Raw genomic sequence first — 21,247 nt, forward strand, 5'->3', positions numbered from 1 at the left:
TACTCGGCAGGCTTGCTGTGCAGAAGTCGTGCAGTCTTGGCAATAGTCGGTCCCTTGAGGTCTCGTCGCACTCACGGTTCTCAGCTTGGCTGTAGAGGTGAGTAGAGGTCGGAGGTGCCAGGGAAGCCGGGTCTTGTCGAGCTGGGCAGTCGGATTCCGGAGGAAGGACGTGCAGCAGACCGCAGTGTTCTTGATGGTGCCTGCGGATGCAGGGTGACTACTCCTTAGTCACAAGGGAGAATCTTGAAGAAGGAAATCTTGAAGTCCTTTCGTAGAAAGTCGTGTCTTGATTCCAAAGATGATCTAATTTGGAAGGGGGCCTGCTCCTACCTTTATCTGGGAAAAGGGGGCTGGCACGCGACTAAGTCCTGCCCTATGGGTGGGACCAGGAGGGGGGTGGTTACACCCACTTCCTTGGCGGGCTTTTCCCCAGCTCAGGGTCTGGAGTGTCCCTGGAACTGGTTCAAGCTGGCCTATGCATAGTGAGCACCGGGGTGCCACTTGCAGTCACCTTCCTCTGAAGCCCTGCCTACCTAGGATACACAAAATCCTGTCTGGGACGGTGCTGGCACCGCCCCTGGCAGGAAACCCTTTGTCCTTATCTCCTGCTCTGGGAGGACTCCCAGCAGCAGGAGGGCAGACTTGTGTCTCGGTGGCAGCATCCATTTTGTGGAGCTGAGGCTCTGTTTGACTTTAACCGGGGTTAGGGGTTACATACATGTCGTGTCCCTCTAGAAGGGTGGAATGCTAACCCCGTCGCCAGAATTGGCGAGGGGTTAGTATTCCAATTCGTATGACACCTTACTCGACATGTTTTGATAAAGCGATACCAGAGTTGGCATATAACCGCGAGGATTATAATGCACTTAAGAGTATATGGTATGCGATATCATGGAAACGGCTAAGGGATAGATCCCGAAAGCCGCAGACAGGCTCAGCTCATGCCAGAGCACCATCTCACACGATTCCAAGCACTCTGCCTTCAGGATTGTTAAGGCCTGCCATAGGAGTGACTGATAGGAGATCTGTGTGTCCATTTTAGGGTTAGATATAGGTATACTATATCTAAAGCAAAGGGTGAGTACACCACTTTGCCCCAGCTGTCGTGCAGCCAGTTGTGTCAGTTTAGTTAGTCAGTCCAGGGGTGGCACAATACATGCTTCAGCCCCTGGGAGACTTCTGGGTGCACCTCAGCCCTGGGTACGGGGACTTGGAGAGGGCCCAGGGCCAATTCAGTACCTGAGTACAATTTGGATAGAGAGAACAGCTAGGCTGTGGGTCTGATTAGCAGGCCCACAGCCAGGGAAAGTCGTAAACCAATGCAGCAAAAAGCAAAAATCTGGGTGATCATAGGATTGCAGACCCAACTCTCCTACAAAGGGTAAGGGGGAGAAACGACGGCAAGACGAGGGAAAGTCTGCCCCAAATCCGGTAGGATAAGTAATGACCTAGTGGGAAGTCCACAGCCCATCTCCTCTTTAGCTATCAGGTATCTCCACCGGGCAACAGCCAGATAGCAAGGTCTCGGCTTAAAAACATATAAAGAGCATAGGAAGCAAAATAAATGGAGCGTAGAAGGGTAGGGGGAAGGTTAAAGGGGTAGGGGGAGATACGACATAGAGACGAAGGAAAGGCTGCCCAAAGTCCGGCTGGGTAGGTGGCGGCTGATGGGGAAGTCCACAACCCATCTCCTCTTTAGCTAACAGGTAGCTCCACCGGGCATCGGTCAGCTAGCTAGGTCTCAACAGTCGGAAGAACATCGAATAGTGTATGTCATTATGGGAGAGTCGGGCGGGGGAAGATGGTGGGGGAGCACCCCTCGCCTCGCTGGTGTAAACTCGATGAGCCAGTCCATGGAGTCCGGTGTGGTTGGAGGGGCTTTTCTATTAGCTGCAGACCTGTGTAGCAAGAAGGGGTGGGTAGTGTAGGAGCTTCGAGAGTGAGGGATAGTAGGTAGGAGCCTAGTTGTTTAGTCAGTTTGTGTGGAGGCCATGACGTGGTCAAGCACCTGGGTATTCTGGGATCCCTCATCTGCTGACTCCTGATGATTGGGGCTCGCATGCCCCCTATGTGAGAGTTAGGCATCCTCCTCCATGATTGTATTTTCGCCTGACCCCCGTCACCCCCACACTGTTTCTCCGATGGGTCCGAGACCAGGGGCGGGGTCCAAGTGTAGACTGCCGCCCTCAGTTGCCACCCTGAATGCACCGCACAACTAAGACGAGGCGGGGTGATGGGACCGCTCACCTCTGCTTTCCGTTACTGGGCTCAAGAGAACATGTCCGGTATCCCCGTTGCAGCTGCGGCTTCTTTTTACACACAGCGGCCGGGCCTCACAGGCGGATGGAGGCTCCCGTACGCCTGGATAGTGCCTGGATGAATCCTCGACAATGCTCAGGGCTGAGCCTTAGGCGCCATCATAGAATCAGCCTTCATTAACCTCAAAATTCGTCCTGGAGTTGTAACCTGTATACATTTGGTGTTTTCCACATGTGACTCCAGCAGTGTATCACAGTACAAGTGCACCCTCATCAGAACTGTAGCACTCAGGATCACCAGGGGCAGGAATACTTCACTTCACGAGTCCGCCATCTTAGGGTCAGGCACCTTATACAAAAGGATTCATCAGGCAGCCGGAGTAGGATCCCTCAGGAGGCACCCCTCGTGAGTCACTCGCTCTGCATCAACAACGGATGCCCAAAAGCACAGTCCCTTCTTCCTACAACACCCATGTTGCATGGTTGTGGCTCGTTTACCCTGTATGTATATCTATATATATATATCTGCAGGTTGCCAGGGGTACCCTTCCTCTACATCTTCACCTTTCTTCGCTGCTGCGAGGTCTGGTCCCATGTCTCCGCATGTCAGGGAGCTTTTCTGTGCTGTATTTGGGATTGCCCTTGTTCTATGCGGCAGTGTCTCTTTCAGTACACTTAAGTTCACTTAGTTGCCCCACTCCCTGGGGTGGTCCCCCAGCTGACGCTGCTCCCTTCTTGGTGTTCAGATACTGAGTGGTATCTCTCTTCTGGAAGAGGGTTAATTTTCGCTCAGTCTGAGGATGTGGTCTAGAATTCTGAAATTCTTTTCTACATTTATACATGTTCCTCTTAGCAGCTCTTAGTGTTACTCGGCTGCCTCTGCTGTCACTTCCCTCAGATGTGCTCCTTTCATTGGGTATCGCCCTACACTATATCGGCTGTGCCTGTGGGACAGCTCTTCTGATGCCGGTCATCCCAGGTTCTGCACCCTGCATCTCTGTTTTTCATGAGTTAGTTCCCACCTTAGACTTCAAGCTGCTTGGTTGGGCAGTCCTATGCTCATTTTAGCTGCTACACCTTGTGAGCTTTGTGGCTGTCTGCTCTGGGCGTGTTTCAGTGGTGGCCCGCATCAGCGTGCTTTAGGCTGATACTGTTCGCCCCTATCCCCCTTTTGGTGACTAGGTGTGCACCAGGCTATTCTCGGCCCTTTCGTTGCCCAGATGAAATTGCCTATTTTGCATGTAGCTTAGCTCTATCTTCTTTCCTGAAGAGCAGTGGGATTGAATTATATAGGAAGGTGATTTTAGGTACAATTATCATTTTCACAAGGTTAACCCTCCTATAGATGTTCAGAGGGATGTTAGCCCATCGTGTAAGTAATCTCACAACCTCTTTACTAACTCTCTTCAATTAACTGTAGGGATATCCTCTAATTTCTGCATTAACTGTACCCCTAAATATCTCATTTGGTTCTTGGCCCCCTGACTTCCCATTACTTGGTTTCATTCCAATATTTCGTTTTTTTCTCTGTTAATTTTATACCCTGAGACTTCACCAAACCTCTCCGCCTTCTCAATTAACCTAGGGATTGCCTCTAAGGGATTTGTCATGTATAAAAGCAGATCATCAGCATATAAAGCAAGTTTAAGTACTAACCCTCCCATATTTATAGGGGTGAATTTGAGGGTGTACTCTGAGCCAGCTGGCAAATGGCTCAATGTACAAATTGAACAATAGCAGCGAACGGGGACAACCCGGCCTAGTGCCTCTTGTGATGTTAAACCAATCTGTCAGGCCCCCTTTTACCAGCACCTTTGCTCTAGGGCTGAGATATAAACTCTTCAGCGCCTCAACAAGTTTATTCGGAAAACCACAACTTTTTAGAGTCTCCTACAGATATACCCAATTAACTTGGTTGAGGGTTTTAGCAGCACCTATTGCTACTACCGTTAATGGAGCCTTCCTTGCTTCTGCCATATCTATGGCCCCCATTACCTGAAATGTAAGTTCGTTCAGCTGCCTCCCTGGTATAAAGCTTCTCTGATCTGAATGGACCACCGCCTTTATAACCTTTGCCACCCTTGCTGCCACTATACCTGTGAATACCTTATAATCTGAATTTGATAAAGATATTGGTCTGTAAGAGTCTATCTTCTGGGGATCTTTATTTGGTTTTAATATCAGGGTCACTGTGGCTTCCGCCCATGAACAGGGTGGATTTTCCCCTCCAATATAAATTTTATTAAACTGATTTTTTAAAATTGGCTCAACCTTGTCCAAAATGCCTAAGTCGACTCTATCGGTAGCCCATCGCGTCTGCAGCTTTTCCCCTTGCCATCTTTTTACATTGTGCTTCTTCCTCAGTAATACCTCCTCGCAAGAATACCTTATATTCCTCAGTCAACTGAGGGAGTGTAATTGATTTTACCACTCCTGAATGATCTCTTGTCCCGGTGTTATATCCTCCTTATACAGTTCACTCATGAAGCTTCGAGCTTCTTCACAAATTTCATCATCCACATATATAGTTCCTACCAACCCTCTTTTGATTAAGTTCTTTATCGTATTCCTTGCCCTATCTGTTTTGGCTTTCCATGCTAATAAGGAGCTGCATTTCTCCGATATGCAAAATGCTGAAGCTTGCTAACTTTCCACCTATCTAGAAGCTTCTTTTCTAAGTTAGCCTGAAATTAATCCTGGAAGATCTCCAACTCTTTCTCTAAGTGTACTTACACTTTCCATTGATGCTTTCTGTATTCTTCTTTTCCCTTAATCTTACTTATTTTATTTGCTTCATCTTTTTTGAAGGCTTTCCTCCTTCCCACTGTTATGGAGCGAAGTATCCCTCTTATATAGGCTTGAAAGCTTTCCATACTATCTGGTCCTTAGCTGTACCAATATTAAACTTGAAATACTCATCCGTCTTATCCCCTAACTCAGTAATCACTTCTTCATTCAATAATATGGTCCTATCAACTGTCCATCTTTTTTGTGCCTCTTTATGCCTGAGCCCCAAAGTCATAACTACTGCTGAGTGGTCTGATAATATAGCCGGGATATGGTTTTTTGTCTCTACCTCTGAAAGCAACCCCTGATCTATAAGAAAATAATCAATTTGAGAATGGTGCTTATGTTTTTTACGTAGAACGTGAAATCTCTGGTTTCCCCTTTCTTGCTTCTCCAAATATCAAGCAAGTTAAACTCTTTAATTATATCTTTTCACCTAGCAAACATTTTTGGGGGGCTATTCTATTTTGCTTTCTTTATTTAGAACTAAATTAAAATCTCCCCCCCATTATAATCGGCGCAGTTGTGTTTAGCAAACAGACTTCGAGTTTTAGAAGTGCCCCCGGATTATCTTCGTTGGGCCCATAATATGCTAAAATGACCAAGGGTATACCTTGAATTGTTATGGTAACCACCAACCATCTCCCTTAATGATCTGTTTCCGGTTTTACCACATTTATTCCTGCATTGCTTCTTATGATCAATGCTACTCCCCTGGTGCTTCCTCTTTGTTCCGAACACAGCACCTCCTAAATCCATCTAACTTTACTAAAACCCTGTTTGCAATCTTAGGCCTCCAAATGAGTTTCTTGTAAGAGACAAATGTGTGCCTCACTATTTTGCAAAAATTCTATAACCCGAGACATCTTTCTCCTGCTCCTCAATCCATTCACACTCCATGTTATTATTTTAACTTTATTAGGCTGTTGCTCAGTTCCTACCTGTTGCTCTTTGGTTCCTGGCTGTGGCCCCTCCGGCCTTCCTCCTGTGAGCTAGCCTGGTAGGTTCTGGGTGCATCTCTTCATGTTTCCCTCAACCTTTGGTTGGTGTCCATATAGTGCCCCATTAAGCTGAGAGTGGCCTTTCTTCCTCCTTCGTTCTGGACTCTCTCTCTCTTTTCGTTCTGGCATTTGCCTGGTGCCTTTTCTACATCTCATACTTATACGGGTATGGTGTATTCCGAGCTATTTGGGTTGCTGTCTGGCTGTTCCGCCACAGCCTTCCCCCTTATCCGTCACTCTGTTGCCGGCTTAGTGCTTTGGGCACTTTCTGCTGTTCTGTCACTGACCCACCTCCCCCTTGGGGTATGGCTGTGGTATCTATTCTAAGTTAAGGAATCTGCGGCTAGATGTCTCTATCAGTTACTTACATTCGGTAACGATGTATCTGGTAGAGACGTTGTCTAGCTGTAGATTCCTTAACGCCCACCCATCCTCCCTGTTCTGCGATAACCTTTGCTGGTAAGCTTCTCCATTTGCCTCCTTTCAGTTGCCATTGGTTTTCTTTCAAGGGTGCTCACATTGTTGCGCCCCTTTGAGAATTGCCACATGCGGCTGACTCCCTCCAAGTAGCTCCTTTCCTGTACGATGGTGCCTTTTGAATACATCTTCATCAGGAGATCTTATTCTTCTTCTTCTTCTTCTCCCTCCCGCCTTCTCCATTGACTCAGGGCTCTTGTCTCCTCGATAGTCGTCTTCTTTGGAAAGATGCTTGGCTGTGTTTCAGACTTTCATTACTATGAGGGAAGTGCCAGTCTTTTCATACCTTCTTGCAGTGGATTGTTCTTGTGTGCTCCGTCTATGTGGGACGGCACAGTTCCACATGGTAAAAACAGTCTACCTTTGTCTGTTGAGATGTTCTTCCCGTGTTGTTCGCACTTTGGGAAGGGTCTATGCTTCGCTTTGCAGGGTTCTTTCTCACAGCTTTGTCCCACTTTCACTTTTTCACTTATGAGACCGTGTCTGATACTGTCTTTTATGATGGTGTTTTACACCATCCGCCTTCTTTGTTTTACGGATTTTACATCCCTCGCACACTGTTCCCATACTTTCACAGTTTTGTTGGTGGCTCCACGTTGTGCCGTGGAAAAGTTTCTCCGAGGAAAACAGACGTCAGCGCGCCGGGAGGGACTTATATAACCTTGCTGACGTCACGTACGTGGACGACGTCAGGGCGGAGTCGTGTGGCACCGTCCCCCGGCGCGCAGAGGTGCTGCTGCAAAAAACATTCTGGATCCAGTCTAACGCCTGAGGATATTCTAAGTTAAGGTATCTGCGCTAGACAACGTCTCTACCAGATACATTGTTACCGAAGGTAAGTAACTCGTACTTTAGTTGATTGCTGGGAAGTGATGAAGTAGATAGATGCCTGTCTGGGCTCTCAAACGTGAGGTCCATTGATGTCATGGGCCAGCACCTACCAATCTTGCACAATCAACTCTGGAAAATAACCCTTCACAACATTTCACTGGCATCTGCTCTAGCTTCTCAACTCTTTTGTTAGGCCTTGTGGAATGGACTTGTCTAAACTCTGGGAGGAAAAAGACTGTTACATCACTGTTGTTACATGTAGCAATGCCTGTGTATTTCTTTGTCAACATGCAGTGGCATAGAATATCTGATAAAAATCTGCGGGACCCTAGCAGTCCATGCTGCCAGTTTAGTGTTAGCCTACCTTAGCTCCACTCCAGGCCCCCCACCCGACGTTTCTTTGGGAAAAGCCGGGAATCCCTCACCACCCCAATTTCTGGTGACACATGCTCAGATTGGGCGTCTGACTAGCCCTGTCCCATACACTTCAAGACACAGGGCCTGTCACTGATGTAAAACAAGTACACACTTCCTTTTCCCCAATTATCTACCTGTTTTCCCTTGAATGTCATCTTTAAATCAAAAAGTCCCATGGGGCTGGAAGCAAAGGGGATAAAAGCTGATGCCCCTTGAAAAACTTAATCAAGGCTTCTGTTCAAGGGTCTTTGCAATTGAATGGAAGATTAAGTGTCTTGGGACCCTAATTCCTTACTCAAATAGCCCCTTTGATAAATACTTGATGTGGAGAAATTCTAGCCTTAGCACCTGTACTCTGAAATACCAATTTCTTAGGAGGCCTTGCAAGATAGAGCCTTCCTTTTAGGCATAGATATATTAATTACTCCACTTAGCCACAATCTTTGAATGTCACTGTGCTTATTATTTGGAGGTCATTCTGATAGATACTTCAAACCGCAGATTCCTCACCTTATGAATATTCCCCCCGGTATCAGACTATATACGGAAACTCAAAAGCAGTACTCCTGCACGCCAGTCGGTGGCATTGTGCAGCTCGGTATCAACATAGTTCTGCTCAGGAAGCGACGAGCAAGGCTGCATATAAGGCTCACTGACATATTTACTCTTCTTGTCTTTGAGTTTTTTTTCTTAAATGTTTCTTTTTAACTGAGTGCACTGGGAAATATGCCACCTAACAAAACAACATAGTTTAAACCTTGTAGGGACTGTCACACACAAATGTCTTTGACAGATCCCTACAAGATATGCCTGTGGTGCCTAAGCTTGGAATACAACTCCAGGGCCTGCGACAGCTGCGCCCAGATGGACCGAAAGGCCATCCGAGACCGGGAGGCCAAACTCTGTCGATAAACATCAGAAGACTCCACACCGTGACTACTCGAAGCCATAAGGAAGGCTAGTAAAGTAAAGGTATTCACAGACCGCTCCACAGCCATGTGTTACTGCAATAAGTAGGGCATGGGTTGGGTGGGGGGGGGGGGATCTCGGGTCCTCTGCCAGGAGGGTCCTCACCTCTAGAAGTGGCTGAATTACCAGGGCATTTCACTGGTCATGGACCACCTAGGGGGGATCTCTAAACACCAGGTAGAACAGTCTTAGTCGCTGACAGACCAGGCCCAAGTCATCCTAGTTGCTCCGGATTTGCCAATTAGGTGCATTACTCAGATCTTCTAGGGATGAGCATCTAACGTCCTGTCAAGCTGCCGCTTTGGGGGAGATCTACTGTTGCAGCAACAGTGCAGGTTCTGCACCCAGGCCTCCACAGTCTGAATCTCCATGCATGGGGATTTGAGTGGCGGCAGCTAGTTACCTTTATTCTTGCTTTTGAGGTTGTTGATGCTATTCTCGCAGTGAAGTGCCTATCTATTAAATCTGAGTATGCTGGGCCCTGGGACAAGTTTGGGGCTTGGTGCTATACCCACCAGATTGGCCTGCTACAAGCTCAACTATCTGAAGTGTTGTTGTTTGTTTTGTCCTAGAAAGGGCTTGCGTTGGGCAATATTAAAGGCTATTTCTTGGCTCTTTCATCTTTGTCCTAGAAAGGGCTTGCGATGGGCAATATTAAAGGCTATTTCTTGGCTCTTTTATCTTTGTTAAGGTTGTCAGATCAGCCTTCTTTGTTTAAATCACCTATTGTAATGAGATTTCTTAAAGATCTACAAGATATTCTTTCACCAAATGATGCAACAGTGGGTCACTTCTCTGAAGAGTCAATACACAGTTGTCGACTATGTCTTTTGACCTGAAAACTTTTTCTTGTTGCAAAAACGTTGTTTGAGTGACCTGCAGTCACTCTATGTCCAGCTGCCTTCCACAATATTGTTTTGAGACTGGTGTAGAGAATTCAGCCTCTATTCTGGCGAAAGTAGTAACACCTTTCCATGGCAGGCAAGCTATCACCCTTCCAGCAATCTGTGCCCCACCCCATCCCTCGAAAAAAGAGAGAGACTCCATTGTATGAACCCTTATAGAATCTCCAATTTCTACATTGATCATTGGGTGGAAAAACAACTCTTTATGGACTTCTCAGGAGCAAAGAAAGGAAAGACAGTGCAGAAAAGAACCATCTCTAGGTGAACACTCCTCTGCATTAAAATCTGCTGTACACTACCTAAGAAGCAACCACCTGAATGATTGAGGATACTTTAATCTTAAGCCAAGGCTGTTACTTGCTATGTGGGTATTGGTGCACATATTCACGAAGCGCTGTTGCCTTGACAGTCAGATCTAACAGGAAGGGCATTTTGGCCATTCTGTCCTGCAGGACTTTTTGTCTTGAGCCATTCCACAGACACACTATCTTGGGAGATACTACTTTGGTATCCATTCACAAGGCGAGTAATCTGCGCTTAGAACTATCCAGCAGAAGAAAAAGTTACTTATCTTCGGTAATTATATGTTCGCGACATGTGTGGCTGTAGAGACATATGTTCTGCATACTCCTGCTATGTAGTGTTGGGTACGAATGTGTGCGAGTTGTTTTTCTTCGAAGAAGTCTCAACTCACAAGGTAGAGTGACTCCTCCTCTTGGTGATAATGTTTATGGGCATTGGCTCCATTGTTTTCTTTCCTTTTGACGTGTGTTCCTGCACTCCGGTTTGACACCGTCGCAGTGCTCTATTCGGTTTGCTCTATTCGGTTTGGTGACCGTCCTGAAGCCTTCAGAAGCGGTCGCTCCTTACGCTGCTCCCTGTGGTATCGTAGCGCTTTACTACCAGATTGCTCTTTAAAAGCTCGCATTGCTCAGATTGCTCTTTAAAAGCTCGCATTGTTCAGATTGGTCTTTGAAAGCTCGCTTTGCTCAGATTGGTCTCTGAAAGCTCGCTTTGCTCCTGCAATCATTAGTGCCTACTTGCTGTTAATTTTTGTATCGTAGCGCTTGCCGCCTTTGCCTGTATAAATCTTTTGTGCCTGATTGTGCCGGTGCCACTGCCCACTACATAGCGCTCACTAAGGTTGTGCCCCAATCCAGTTTAGCTTTTGGCTTGCTGCCATTTTGTTGTTTGTTGTTTGTGCCTCCCTGCCCGGCTCTCCACCCCGCTCCCGCCTCCCAGCTGCTCCTCCCTCGCCCCTCCCCACTCCACTATCCACATATGACAGATGCTTTTGCGCGCAGCGTTCACGCGCAGCGGACGCGCCCTATGCGCGCCAAAGGTAAGCCCGTCTGCTCCCGTCCGCGCCTGGACCGCGCCCAGCGCCAAACCCCCTGGCCCCTGCAAAATCCACTCAGCTCGCATCACGTACGACGCCGCAACCCTCTCAGCCCTTAACCCCGGCCGTCCACCCATCTGCTACCAAGCCGTCCCAGGACACACCCATGGACCCTTCACCTGCCACTCCTGCAAGTTCGACTGCATCAGAACTCACACCAAATCCACAAACTCCAAACAGAGCTCTGACACCAACCACCTAAAGTGCATCCTGCTCAACACCCGCTCGGTCCACAAACACGCCATTGAACTCTGGAACCTACTCGACACTACATCGCCGGATGTCGCCTTCCTTACAGAAACCTGGATGAATGCCTCTTCAGCGCCCGACATCGCCATAGCCATCCCGGACGGCTAAAAGATATCCGAAAGGACCGCACCAACCAAACAGGAGGAGGCATCGCCATCGTACATAAAAACACCATCCACATCACGACCAGTTCCGACGATTACCTCGCAACCGCCGAACACCTTCACTTCCAGATCCACACCGACCCCAAGACCACACTCAGAGGCACCCTCATCTACAGACCACCAGGACCCCGCACACAATTCAGCGAAGACATCACCGAATTCATCAGCCCACACGCCCTCCCCTCCGAGGACTACATTCTACTGGGAGACCTCAACTTCCACCTGGAAAAGAAAAACGACAGCAACACTACCACCCTTCTGGACACCCTGGCCAACCTCGGACTCTACCAACTTGTCAATACCCCCACCCACTATGCCGGACACACGCTCGACCCAATCTTCACCTCCAGCAAGCACATCTCCTTCAATCACACCACAGCTCTCCACTGGACTGACCACAGCTGCGTTCATTTCAACTACAAAAAGACCTCGACCCATAACCCCCACAACCTATCCCCCGAAGAAACTGGAACAAAATTACCACCGACCAGCTCTTCACATCGCTTCACCAAACCCCCCCCGCCAAATCATCGGACCCAAACCAAGCAGCCACCAACCTCACACAATGGATCACCCACAGCGCCGACGAACTAGCACCCTTGAAAAACCATCAAATCAAGCAAGGTAGCAAAAAAGCCCCCTGGTTCAACGATGACCTTAAGAAATCCAAGAAGTTCTGTCGTACCCTCGAGAAAGCCTGGAGAAAAAACCCAACCACTGACAACCTGACCACCTTCAAGAACGCCACCCGCAAACACCACCAACTAATCCGATCCACCAAGAAATCAGCATTCAAGGATCGCCTTGACAACAACGCCCAAAACAGCAAGGAACTATTCAACATTGTCAAAGAATTCACCAACCCCACCACCGGCACCAACGACATCACTCCCTCCCAAGACCTCTGCAAACCCCTAGCCTCATTCTTCCACAAAAAAATCGCCGACATACATAACAGCTTTGGAAACCAATCCGAAGACCAGTCCACTCCACCCACCTCCAAACCTAAACCACCCTCTAACATCCTTTGCGACTGGAACCCAATCACCACTGAAGACACCATCCGCCTGATGAACTCCATCCACTCGGGATCGCCAACTGACCCATGCCCCCACCACATTTTCAACAAAGCAAACTCCATTATCGCACCCCATCTCCGTGACGTCATCAACTGCTCCTTCAACTCCGCTACCTTACCGGAAAGCTGGAAACATGCCGAACTCAGCGCCCTTCTAAAAAAAAAACACAGCAGACCACACTGAACTTAAGAACTACCGCCCCATTTCGCTCCTCCCATTCCCTGCCAAAGTCATTGAGAAAACCGTCAACAGTCAGCTCGCCGCCTTCCTCGAATCCAACAAATCCCTCGACCCCTCACAGTCCGGCTTCCGAGCCAAACACAGCACCGAAACCGCCCTCATCGCAGCAACAGACGACATTCGAACTCTACTGGACAACGGAGCAACAGCTGCCCTCATCCTACTTGACCTCTCCGCAGCCTTCGACACAGTCTGTCATAGCACCCTCATACAACGCCTTCACAACGTCGGGATACAAGGAAAAGCATTGGACTGGATCATCTCGTTCCTCGCCGGAAGAACCCAGAGAGTCCGCCTCCCCCCTTTTAGATCAGAGGCCACTGAAGTCATCTGCGGCGTACCACAAGGATCATCACTCAGTCCCACCCTCTTCAACATATACATGAGTCCCCTCGCATCCATCGCACGCCAACACAACCTCAACATCATCTCTTACGCAGACGACACCCAGCTGATCCTCTCCCTCACCAAAGACCCAAACACCGCAAAAACCAACTTACACGAAGGAATGAAAGAAGTAGCCGAGTGGATGAAGAACAGCCATTTAAAACTGAACTCGGACAAAACGGAAGTCCTCATCTTAGGCTCATCCCCCGCTGCCTGGGACAACTCATGGTGGCCACCGGCCCTGGGAACCGCACCCATACCTACGGACCACGCACGTAACCTGGGCTTCATCCTGGACTCCTCCCTCTCGATGACCAGACAAGTCAGCGCCGTCTCATCATCATGCTTCAACATCCTACGCATGCTCAAAAAAATCTTCCGCTGGATCCCCACCGAAACAAGAAAGATGGTCACCCACGCACTGGTCACAAGCCGACTGGATTACGGAAACACCCTTTATGCCGGAACCACAGCCAAACTACAGAAAAAACTCCAACGCATCCAAAACGCCTCAGCCAGACTCATACTGGACATCCCCCGTCAAGCTCACATTTCCAGTCACCTGAAAGACCTCCACTGGCTCCCCGTCAACAAGAGAATAACGTTCCGTCTCCTCACCCACGCACACAAAGCCCTCTACGACCTAGGACCCGAATGCCTCAACACGCGACTGTCCTTTTACACCCCCACCCGCCAACTACGATCGTCCAACCAAGCCCTCGCCGCAATTCCGCGCATCCATAGATCCACCATGGGTGGAAGATCCTTCTCCTACTTAGTGGCCAAGACTTGGAATTCCCTCCCCACCCACCTCCGCCTTACACAGAACCACCTCTCCTTCAGAAAGCAACTAAAAACTTGGATATTCGATAAGTAAAGTACCCCCCTCTCTCAAGCGCCTTGAGACCCTCTGGGTGAGTAGTGCGCTATACAAATTCTCGAACTTGAACTTGAACTTGCACACTAACTTCCCCTTCGCCGGTATGGTCTTCAATTGCGTTTCCTGTTTTCCTTGCATATCATCTACACATTTAGATCATGCGGAGTTCATCTCAACCCCACTCCAAGAAAACTCTTCAAGGCTGTTGCGCATGTAAGCTCGATATATCACTAAGAAGCATAGAAGAGACACCAGACCTTTCGGGTTATGGAGATGTTGAGGGAGAGCAATATTATCACCTGCCGAGGAAGTGGCCTTTTTAATTGTGGGCAGCTCCGGATCCGACCTCAATATTGACCTGGAGATGGAGGACCTACCACCTGCTCAATAGTCCGTGAGTATGGTACTCCCTCCCCTTCTACACCATTTCAATCAGCCTTCTGCTTAAAGACATTCAGCTCCTCTGGAACACCAGTTGGCGGCTCTAGGTATACCACTACTTTCCGGCCATGGTTGGCACCAAACAACTTCTTTGGATACCCCACCTTCTGCCTCGGCACATTAAAAACATTCTTAACCGAAAGCTTCAGCATCAACCACCTTGGCCTCAGACTGCTAGTCAACGCCCACCCGACCCTTGGTGCTGACCCAATCTACAGCATCGTCCTCTTCCGCTTCGATGCAGAGCATAGCTTCAGTACAGAATTCCCTTTCAGATCAGAACATTTCGAAGCCGAATTCAAAACCCGGTTCCGGCAGGCCAGTGGAGTCCATCCTCCACAGACTGCAAGAACAGCTGGACTCCAAGCAAAAACAGATTTTTTTCCCCAGCCTCACACAGGTCGCAGCCTTGCCCGTCCTTCGCTATCGACCCTTCTACCAACCAAACGACAGTTGTCTTTTCAAGAGGCTCTGGACACTCCAGTTCCTACCATGATTTGCACAAAGGCAGACAAGGCCACCAGTCCTTTACCTTCTGCACCAGCATCACCACCACCTATTCCACCTTTACCCTCCCCACCTCAATGCTCAGCGTACCCACTTGATATTTCATGTCAGAGGTCTCCACAATCTGAGACAGCCGGCCATGGTGGGTACTTGTGACACTCATCCACATGGCGACCTTTGGGATAACTATGACATAGACCCGCCAGGGAACACAGAACCTAATCTCTATCCAGCTCGCCCCTCCCCTCCTGGTGGCTTTACATCATACTTGGAGCTTATAGGAAGGACCGCCTCCTTTCATCAGTTAGATCTTGAGTAGGAGACCTTAGAGAAGGATTTCCTATTCGTAACACTTTCTTCCACTCACCGATCCACCCTATACCTCCCAGTGCTCAAGGGCATGCTTAGACATACCGCAGACATTTTTAAAGACCCTATATGAGCTAGAATCATAACATTCAGGTTAGAAAAAAAGTTTAAGGCCTCCCCGTCTGACTCTATATTCTGGGCCAGATTCCACCTGACTCCTTAATAATAACTACTGTGCAGAAGTGGGCAAACTCCCAGGCCAGCAGAGATGCCCCGCCATCAAGTAAGGAAAGTAAAAAGAACTGATGCGACGGGAAAAAGGCTGCAGCGCAATTAGCCACCCATTGATGTATTGCAAACTCCATGGGCGCTCTTGCAAGTTATGACCGTGCCCATTGGGACGAGATGGAGGACCTTCTCCAGTACCTCCCAGAGGAGCATTGGAAACAGGATCAGGAACTTGTCTTGGAAGACAAGATAATTTCAAACAATGCAATCCGTTGTGCCTTAGATTCAGCTGGCACTGCAACCATGAAATTAACACCAGCATTCTCTTACAGGGGCATACATGGTTACGTATTTCTGGTTTTAAACCTTTCTGAACATGCCCTTTGACGGAGAGCATCTGTTTGGCTCCTAGGTGGACCAAACCTTAGAAAAAATTATAAAGTACACGGAGATGACAAAGACAATGGGGGCACTACAAACACTGGCTCCCCATGGCTCCTTTTTACTGCCCCTCCTACGGTGGGAGTTTCAAAGCAACCTCTCTTGACATCTCCACCTTTTACCATTGCAGACACTTTAAGCACACCTCCCCCAGTGATTATTTTAGGGGATCCTACAGGGGTAATAATAGCTCAAGAGGAAGAGGCAAGGGTAGTTCCCTCAAAGGAGCTACACCCGCCAACAAACCAAAGCTTCCCTCTTCTACCTCCTGACCATATGACACCTGTCGGGAGACTGTTACAGAATTTTCTACCCACATGGCAAACAGTCACATGGCAAACAGTCTCAGAAGACGAGTGGGTGTTGGACATTATCCAACATGGTTATTGTCTGGAGTTCACTACCACGCCTCCCAACATTCCACATCACAAACACAGGTTATCATTGGAACATCAAAAGCTTCTCAAAGAAGAGGTCAAAGCTCTTCTCCTCAAAGAAGCTATAGAACCCGTCCCTGTCCATTAGCAAGGTTCAAGAGTTTATACACCATACTTCCTAATACCCATAATGGACTGCTTCTTTTGGCCAATTGTAGACCTCAGGCCCCTAATCAAATACATCCTATCACAGCACTTCCACATGGTAACCCTGCTGGATGTCATTCTGCCTCTGCAGCAAGTTGACTTTGACTACACTAGACCTAAACAACATCTATTTCCTCATACCGATACACCCTGCATCACTGATATATCAGGTTTGTGGTAGGCGGAAAACACTACCAATTCAAAGTCCTCCCTTTTGGGGTGACTACTGCACCTCTAGTACACACCAAGTGCCTTACAGTGGTAGCCACACACCTACACAGACAAGGTGTCCAAGTATTCCCATATCTGAACAATTAGCTTATCAGAGCCACCACCCAACAGCAGTGTCAAAACCACACTCTGGCCACAATAGATCTGCTTCATCACTTGGAGTTCATCATAAATGCCACCAAGTCCAACCTCCAACCCTACATAGTTAAGCTTACCTAGGTGCTATCCTAAACACAGAAATAGGCCTAGCCTATCCTACATCTGAAAGGATCCAGTCCTTTCAGGCATTTGGTTACCCCTGCTTCCACTAAATCACTAGCTTACCGTCAGGACAGTTATGCGCCCCGATGCATGATTGCCTCCTGCAGTGCCATAGTACCTCAGCCATAGTACCTCATGCAAGGCTAAACATGCATCAGTTTCAGGAATGTTTGGCTCAACAGTGGTCTCAGACAGAGGGTCACTGGGACGATTAGTGTTGATTGTCTGCCGCACTCATAACTCTCTGCAGAGGCGAAACATCTACAACCTGTTGCGGGGCAGCCTATCCACGACCCTGTTCCGCACATCATTGTTACAACAGACACACCACTCACGGGTGGGGTGCACACTTGCAGGATCTTACAATGTAGGCCTGTGGCAAACCAAATACCTAGGAATCCACATCAGCTACCTAGAGTTCTAGCTGCTCACATAGCATTGAAACCGTTTCTACCTTACCTGGTCAGCAAAGTTGTACTGGTCTGAACGGACAATATGACAGCCATCTACTATCTACAGGAGCAAGGGGGCGGGGGGACACCTTCTCCTCAACTGCCTCACCTATCACAGACCATTTGGCACTTGACTTTCTGTCACAAACTCCACTTGTTTGCTTAGTACCTTCCCGGGATGGACAACAATTTCGCAACCTCCTCAGCAGGATGCTGCAACAAGTCCACAAGTAGGAACTCCACCCTCAAGTCCTCCTCCAATACTTACGCAAATGAGGGTTCCCTCAAATAGATCTGCGGACCACGCCAAATGCCCACATTTTGCCTCCAGATTCCCACAGTCCAGTGGCAATGCACTATGGATAAATTGGTCAGGGACACTTGCCTATGCTTTTCCTCCTGTACCGCTTCTTCCATTTGTGGTTCGGAGACTCCGCCAAACTTCTCTTGCGCTCATTCTAGTAGATCCCACATGGGCTCCCCTACCCTGGTTAAAAACTCTACTAGACCTCTCAGTAGGTCTTCATGAGAAGCTCCCGAACAGGCCGGACCTTCTCATGTAGAACCATGGAGAGATCAGGTACCCAGCTCCCAAATCTCCTAACCTAGCAGTTTTGCTCCTGAGGTCATAGATTTCGGATACCTCAATCTCCCACCTGAGTGCATGTCCATTCTCAGGGAAGCACGTAGACCTACCACTCAACACGCTAGGCAGCCAAATGGAAGATGTTTGTCTGCTATTGTCACTCCAAACAAATTGACCCTTTTAGTGCAACAGTACCAAACATTGTCTGTTACTTGCTTCATTTACAGATCTCTGGCCTAGCATTCACCTCCATATGGTTACCTTTGGCTGCAGTAGCTGCCTATCTTCAAAATAGGCAACACGTTTCTTTATTCAAAATTCCAGTAATTAAGAACTTCATTGAAGGTCTCAAAAGACTAATTCCACCATGGGTCCTACCTGCACCATCATGGAATCTTAACATTTTCCTTACATGACTCATGGGCCCTCCATTTGAACCCTTCACACCGCCCACTTCAATTTCTCTCTTGGGAAGTGGTATTTTTAATAGCTATTACCTCACTCAAGCGTGTTAGTGAGCTTCAGGCAGTAACCTTGGAGGAACCCTTCATCCAGCTCCATATACACAGGTTTGTCCTCTGCATCAACCCTAAATCCCGTCCAAAGGTAGTTTCTTGTTGCACCTCAATCGATTGATTTACCAGTTTTTTCCCCACAACCAGACTCTGTTGCAAAAAAGGCTCTCAATGCATTAGCTGTCAGAAGAGCCCTTATGTACTACATTGATAGGACAAAAACGTTGAGAAAGACTCAACAATTTTTTGTTGCTTTCTCGCCACCACATAAAAGGAAGGCCGTATCCAAATCAGGCATTGCCAGATGGATAGTTAAGGGCATTCAAACATATTATGTTAAAGCTGAAAGAACTCTAATAACACTTTCTAGAGCACACACTACTCGAAGGAAAGTAGCTTCTATGGCCTTCCTAGGGAACATCCCAATAGCTGACATGTGTAAAGCAGCTACATAGTCTACACCACACACTGTCACTCAACACTACTATGTGGCTGTTATAGTGCACCAACAATCTAATGTGGGTTGGGCAGTGCTACAAGCAATTTTCCAAACAACTGCAACACCCACAGGTTTGCCACCACTTTTGAGGAGGACTGCTTTACAGTCTATGCAGAGTATGTGTATCTACTGCCACACATGCCTCAAACGGAAAATGTCACTCTTTAAGCATCTGTGGCTTGTAGTGCTGTAGATTCACATGTGCCAGCACTCCTCCACGGGCACCTGTGACCATTGCAGTTTATTTTCTTTTATTATCTTATTTCCTTATATGCATGGACATCTCTTTACTTATAACTTAGCTTCTCCAACCTGCTGTGTGGAAATACAATCTTACAATGGAGTCAATGCCCATGCGCATTATCACCAAGAGGAGGAGTCACCCTGTTGTGACTTGAAAGACTTATTTCGAAGAAAAACAACTTGCATACATCCGGACCCAACACTAGATAGCAGGTGTATGCAGCGCATGCGAACCTACGGCACTAAATGCCATGAACAAATGCTTACAGAGTAAGTAACGTTTTCCTTCTGGTGAATAACCGCGGATTCCTCACTGCCCTCCAACCTCCCCATTCTGTGGGATGGGCTCTTCTCCAACTAAAAAGCCCCAAATTAGAGATCTGTACACTGGGACAGATTATTGGTTTTTAGGCTCTATGCCCAAGGGTGCGGACAGTGTTTAGAAAGAAATTGACATCAAAACACGAAGGTGGGTCTTATATGCGGCTCCAGCCATCACTTTCGGGCTGAACAGAGTTGAGGCAGTGCCACACGATGACACGTATAGTCTTGTAGGGACTATGCTGAAAAATCTTACAGATTTAGTCTGGTGTCTCAGGATATTGTAAAGGTATGGAATTTGCACTTAGATGATATACCAGAAAGAGCATTACAAAAAGTTAGTTACTTGTTCTTTATGCTTTTCAAAACTGGCCTTTTGCGCTCTTGGTGTAGACACATGCCAGAAGGACTAGTCCGAGAACCTTCTTTGATCTGGTCCGGTACTCTTTATAATGGGTAATGTCATCTTTGATCGTGGACATCCTTGACTAATTCAGAGTTACATCTTCCTAATGTTAAAGTTAACAGGATGGTGAATGAATGACTTGTCCCAATTTGCAATCTTTAGTACAACATCAGTAAAATCGCCTACATTTCTCACATCTTTTTTGAAGGGTTAATGACTGCATGTTTTCATTTTTTCTTTTATTTTCTTTTTGTCACTTTCTAGAACGGCAATGGGACCTGGAAAACCCTCGTGTGGTAGATTTAGGAAGACCTCAACAGTCTGTTCGCTGTGCTGTGGCTGTGCACAATAAGGTCTGGTGTGGCTATAGAAATCGGATCTATATAGTGGAGCCACGGACATCAAAAATTGAGGTACAGGATCCATGACAGCAAAAATAATGCCCATATTAGAATAAATGGAGTAGAAGGTACATTAAAATCCATTTATTGAGTAAAGTGCAAATGTTGCTCATTAGAAGTGTATCCTTTCAGTAGGGTCGTCCATCACTCAAGATACAAGTGAGCGCGCGCGCAGCGGTGCACATTTTGAAAGCCTCCATTTCAAACATGAATTAGATATGCAGGGAAGATTTGTTATGATGCTGGTTATTTCTCTCATATATTTCTCTCATTCTTTATTTTTTTTTTAATAGCTCAAAGATTGCCCTGAGTGTTAGATTTTTTGCTGTAAAATATACAAACACAAATATTTAGGTGCTACTAAAAGAGCACATTGAGGGAACAAACATAGTAAAAGAGTCATTGGTAATTAAGTATTCTGGATTCATATTAAGTTAATCCTTCAAGACTAATTCTTGTAATGTGATAGTAAAGTTAGATCATTTACAAAAATAATTACAAAAAGAAAAATTATATATAGAAGAGTTCTATTTCGTACACACTGCAAAATTGGGAAGTCCAGCATTATTTATAGGAATTTTAAGCAGTGAGAGAAAAGTATGTTAAAACTCGCTACCTGCTATAGGTAATACATTAGCATGATTTTTTTTGGACATTAGGAGGGTGAAGATAAGTTTTAATGTCACATCATAATTTAGTTCTAATTCAGGCGAGGAATTTATACAGTTGCCCTGAAAGAAGTATAGTGATTAAAAAGATTAGACTTGGAAATGTACCAA

At 47.1% G+C, this 21,247-nt stretch overlaps 1 protein-coding gene across 2 annotated transcripts in view; it reads left to right on the plus strand.

The window, feature by feature from the left end:
- Positions 1 to 21,247, plus strand: part of LOC144770421 (C-Jun-amino-terminal kinase-interacting protein 4-like) — a 1,040,418-nt gene that overhangs the window by 895,767 nt on the left and 123,404 nt on the right. For both annotated transcript variants that reach the window (XM_078654929.1, XM_078654928.1), the window contains exon 23: positions 20,332 to 20,480. In XM_078654929.1, coding sequence (XP_078511055.1) covers positions 20,332 to 20,480 — 149 coding nt within the window. The remainder of the gene's footprint in view (positions 1 to 20,331; positions 20,481 to 21,247) is intronic.

Source organism: Lissotriton helveticus, chromosome 7 (assembly GCF_964261635.1).
Source record: "Lissotriton helveticus chromosome 7, aLisHel1.1, whole genome shotgun sequence".
NCBI classification, from domain to species: Eukaryota; Metazoa; Chordata; class Amphibia; order Caudata; family Salamandridae; genus Lissotriton; species Lissotriton helveticus.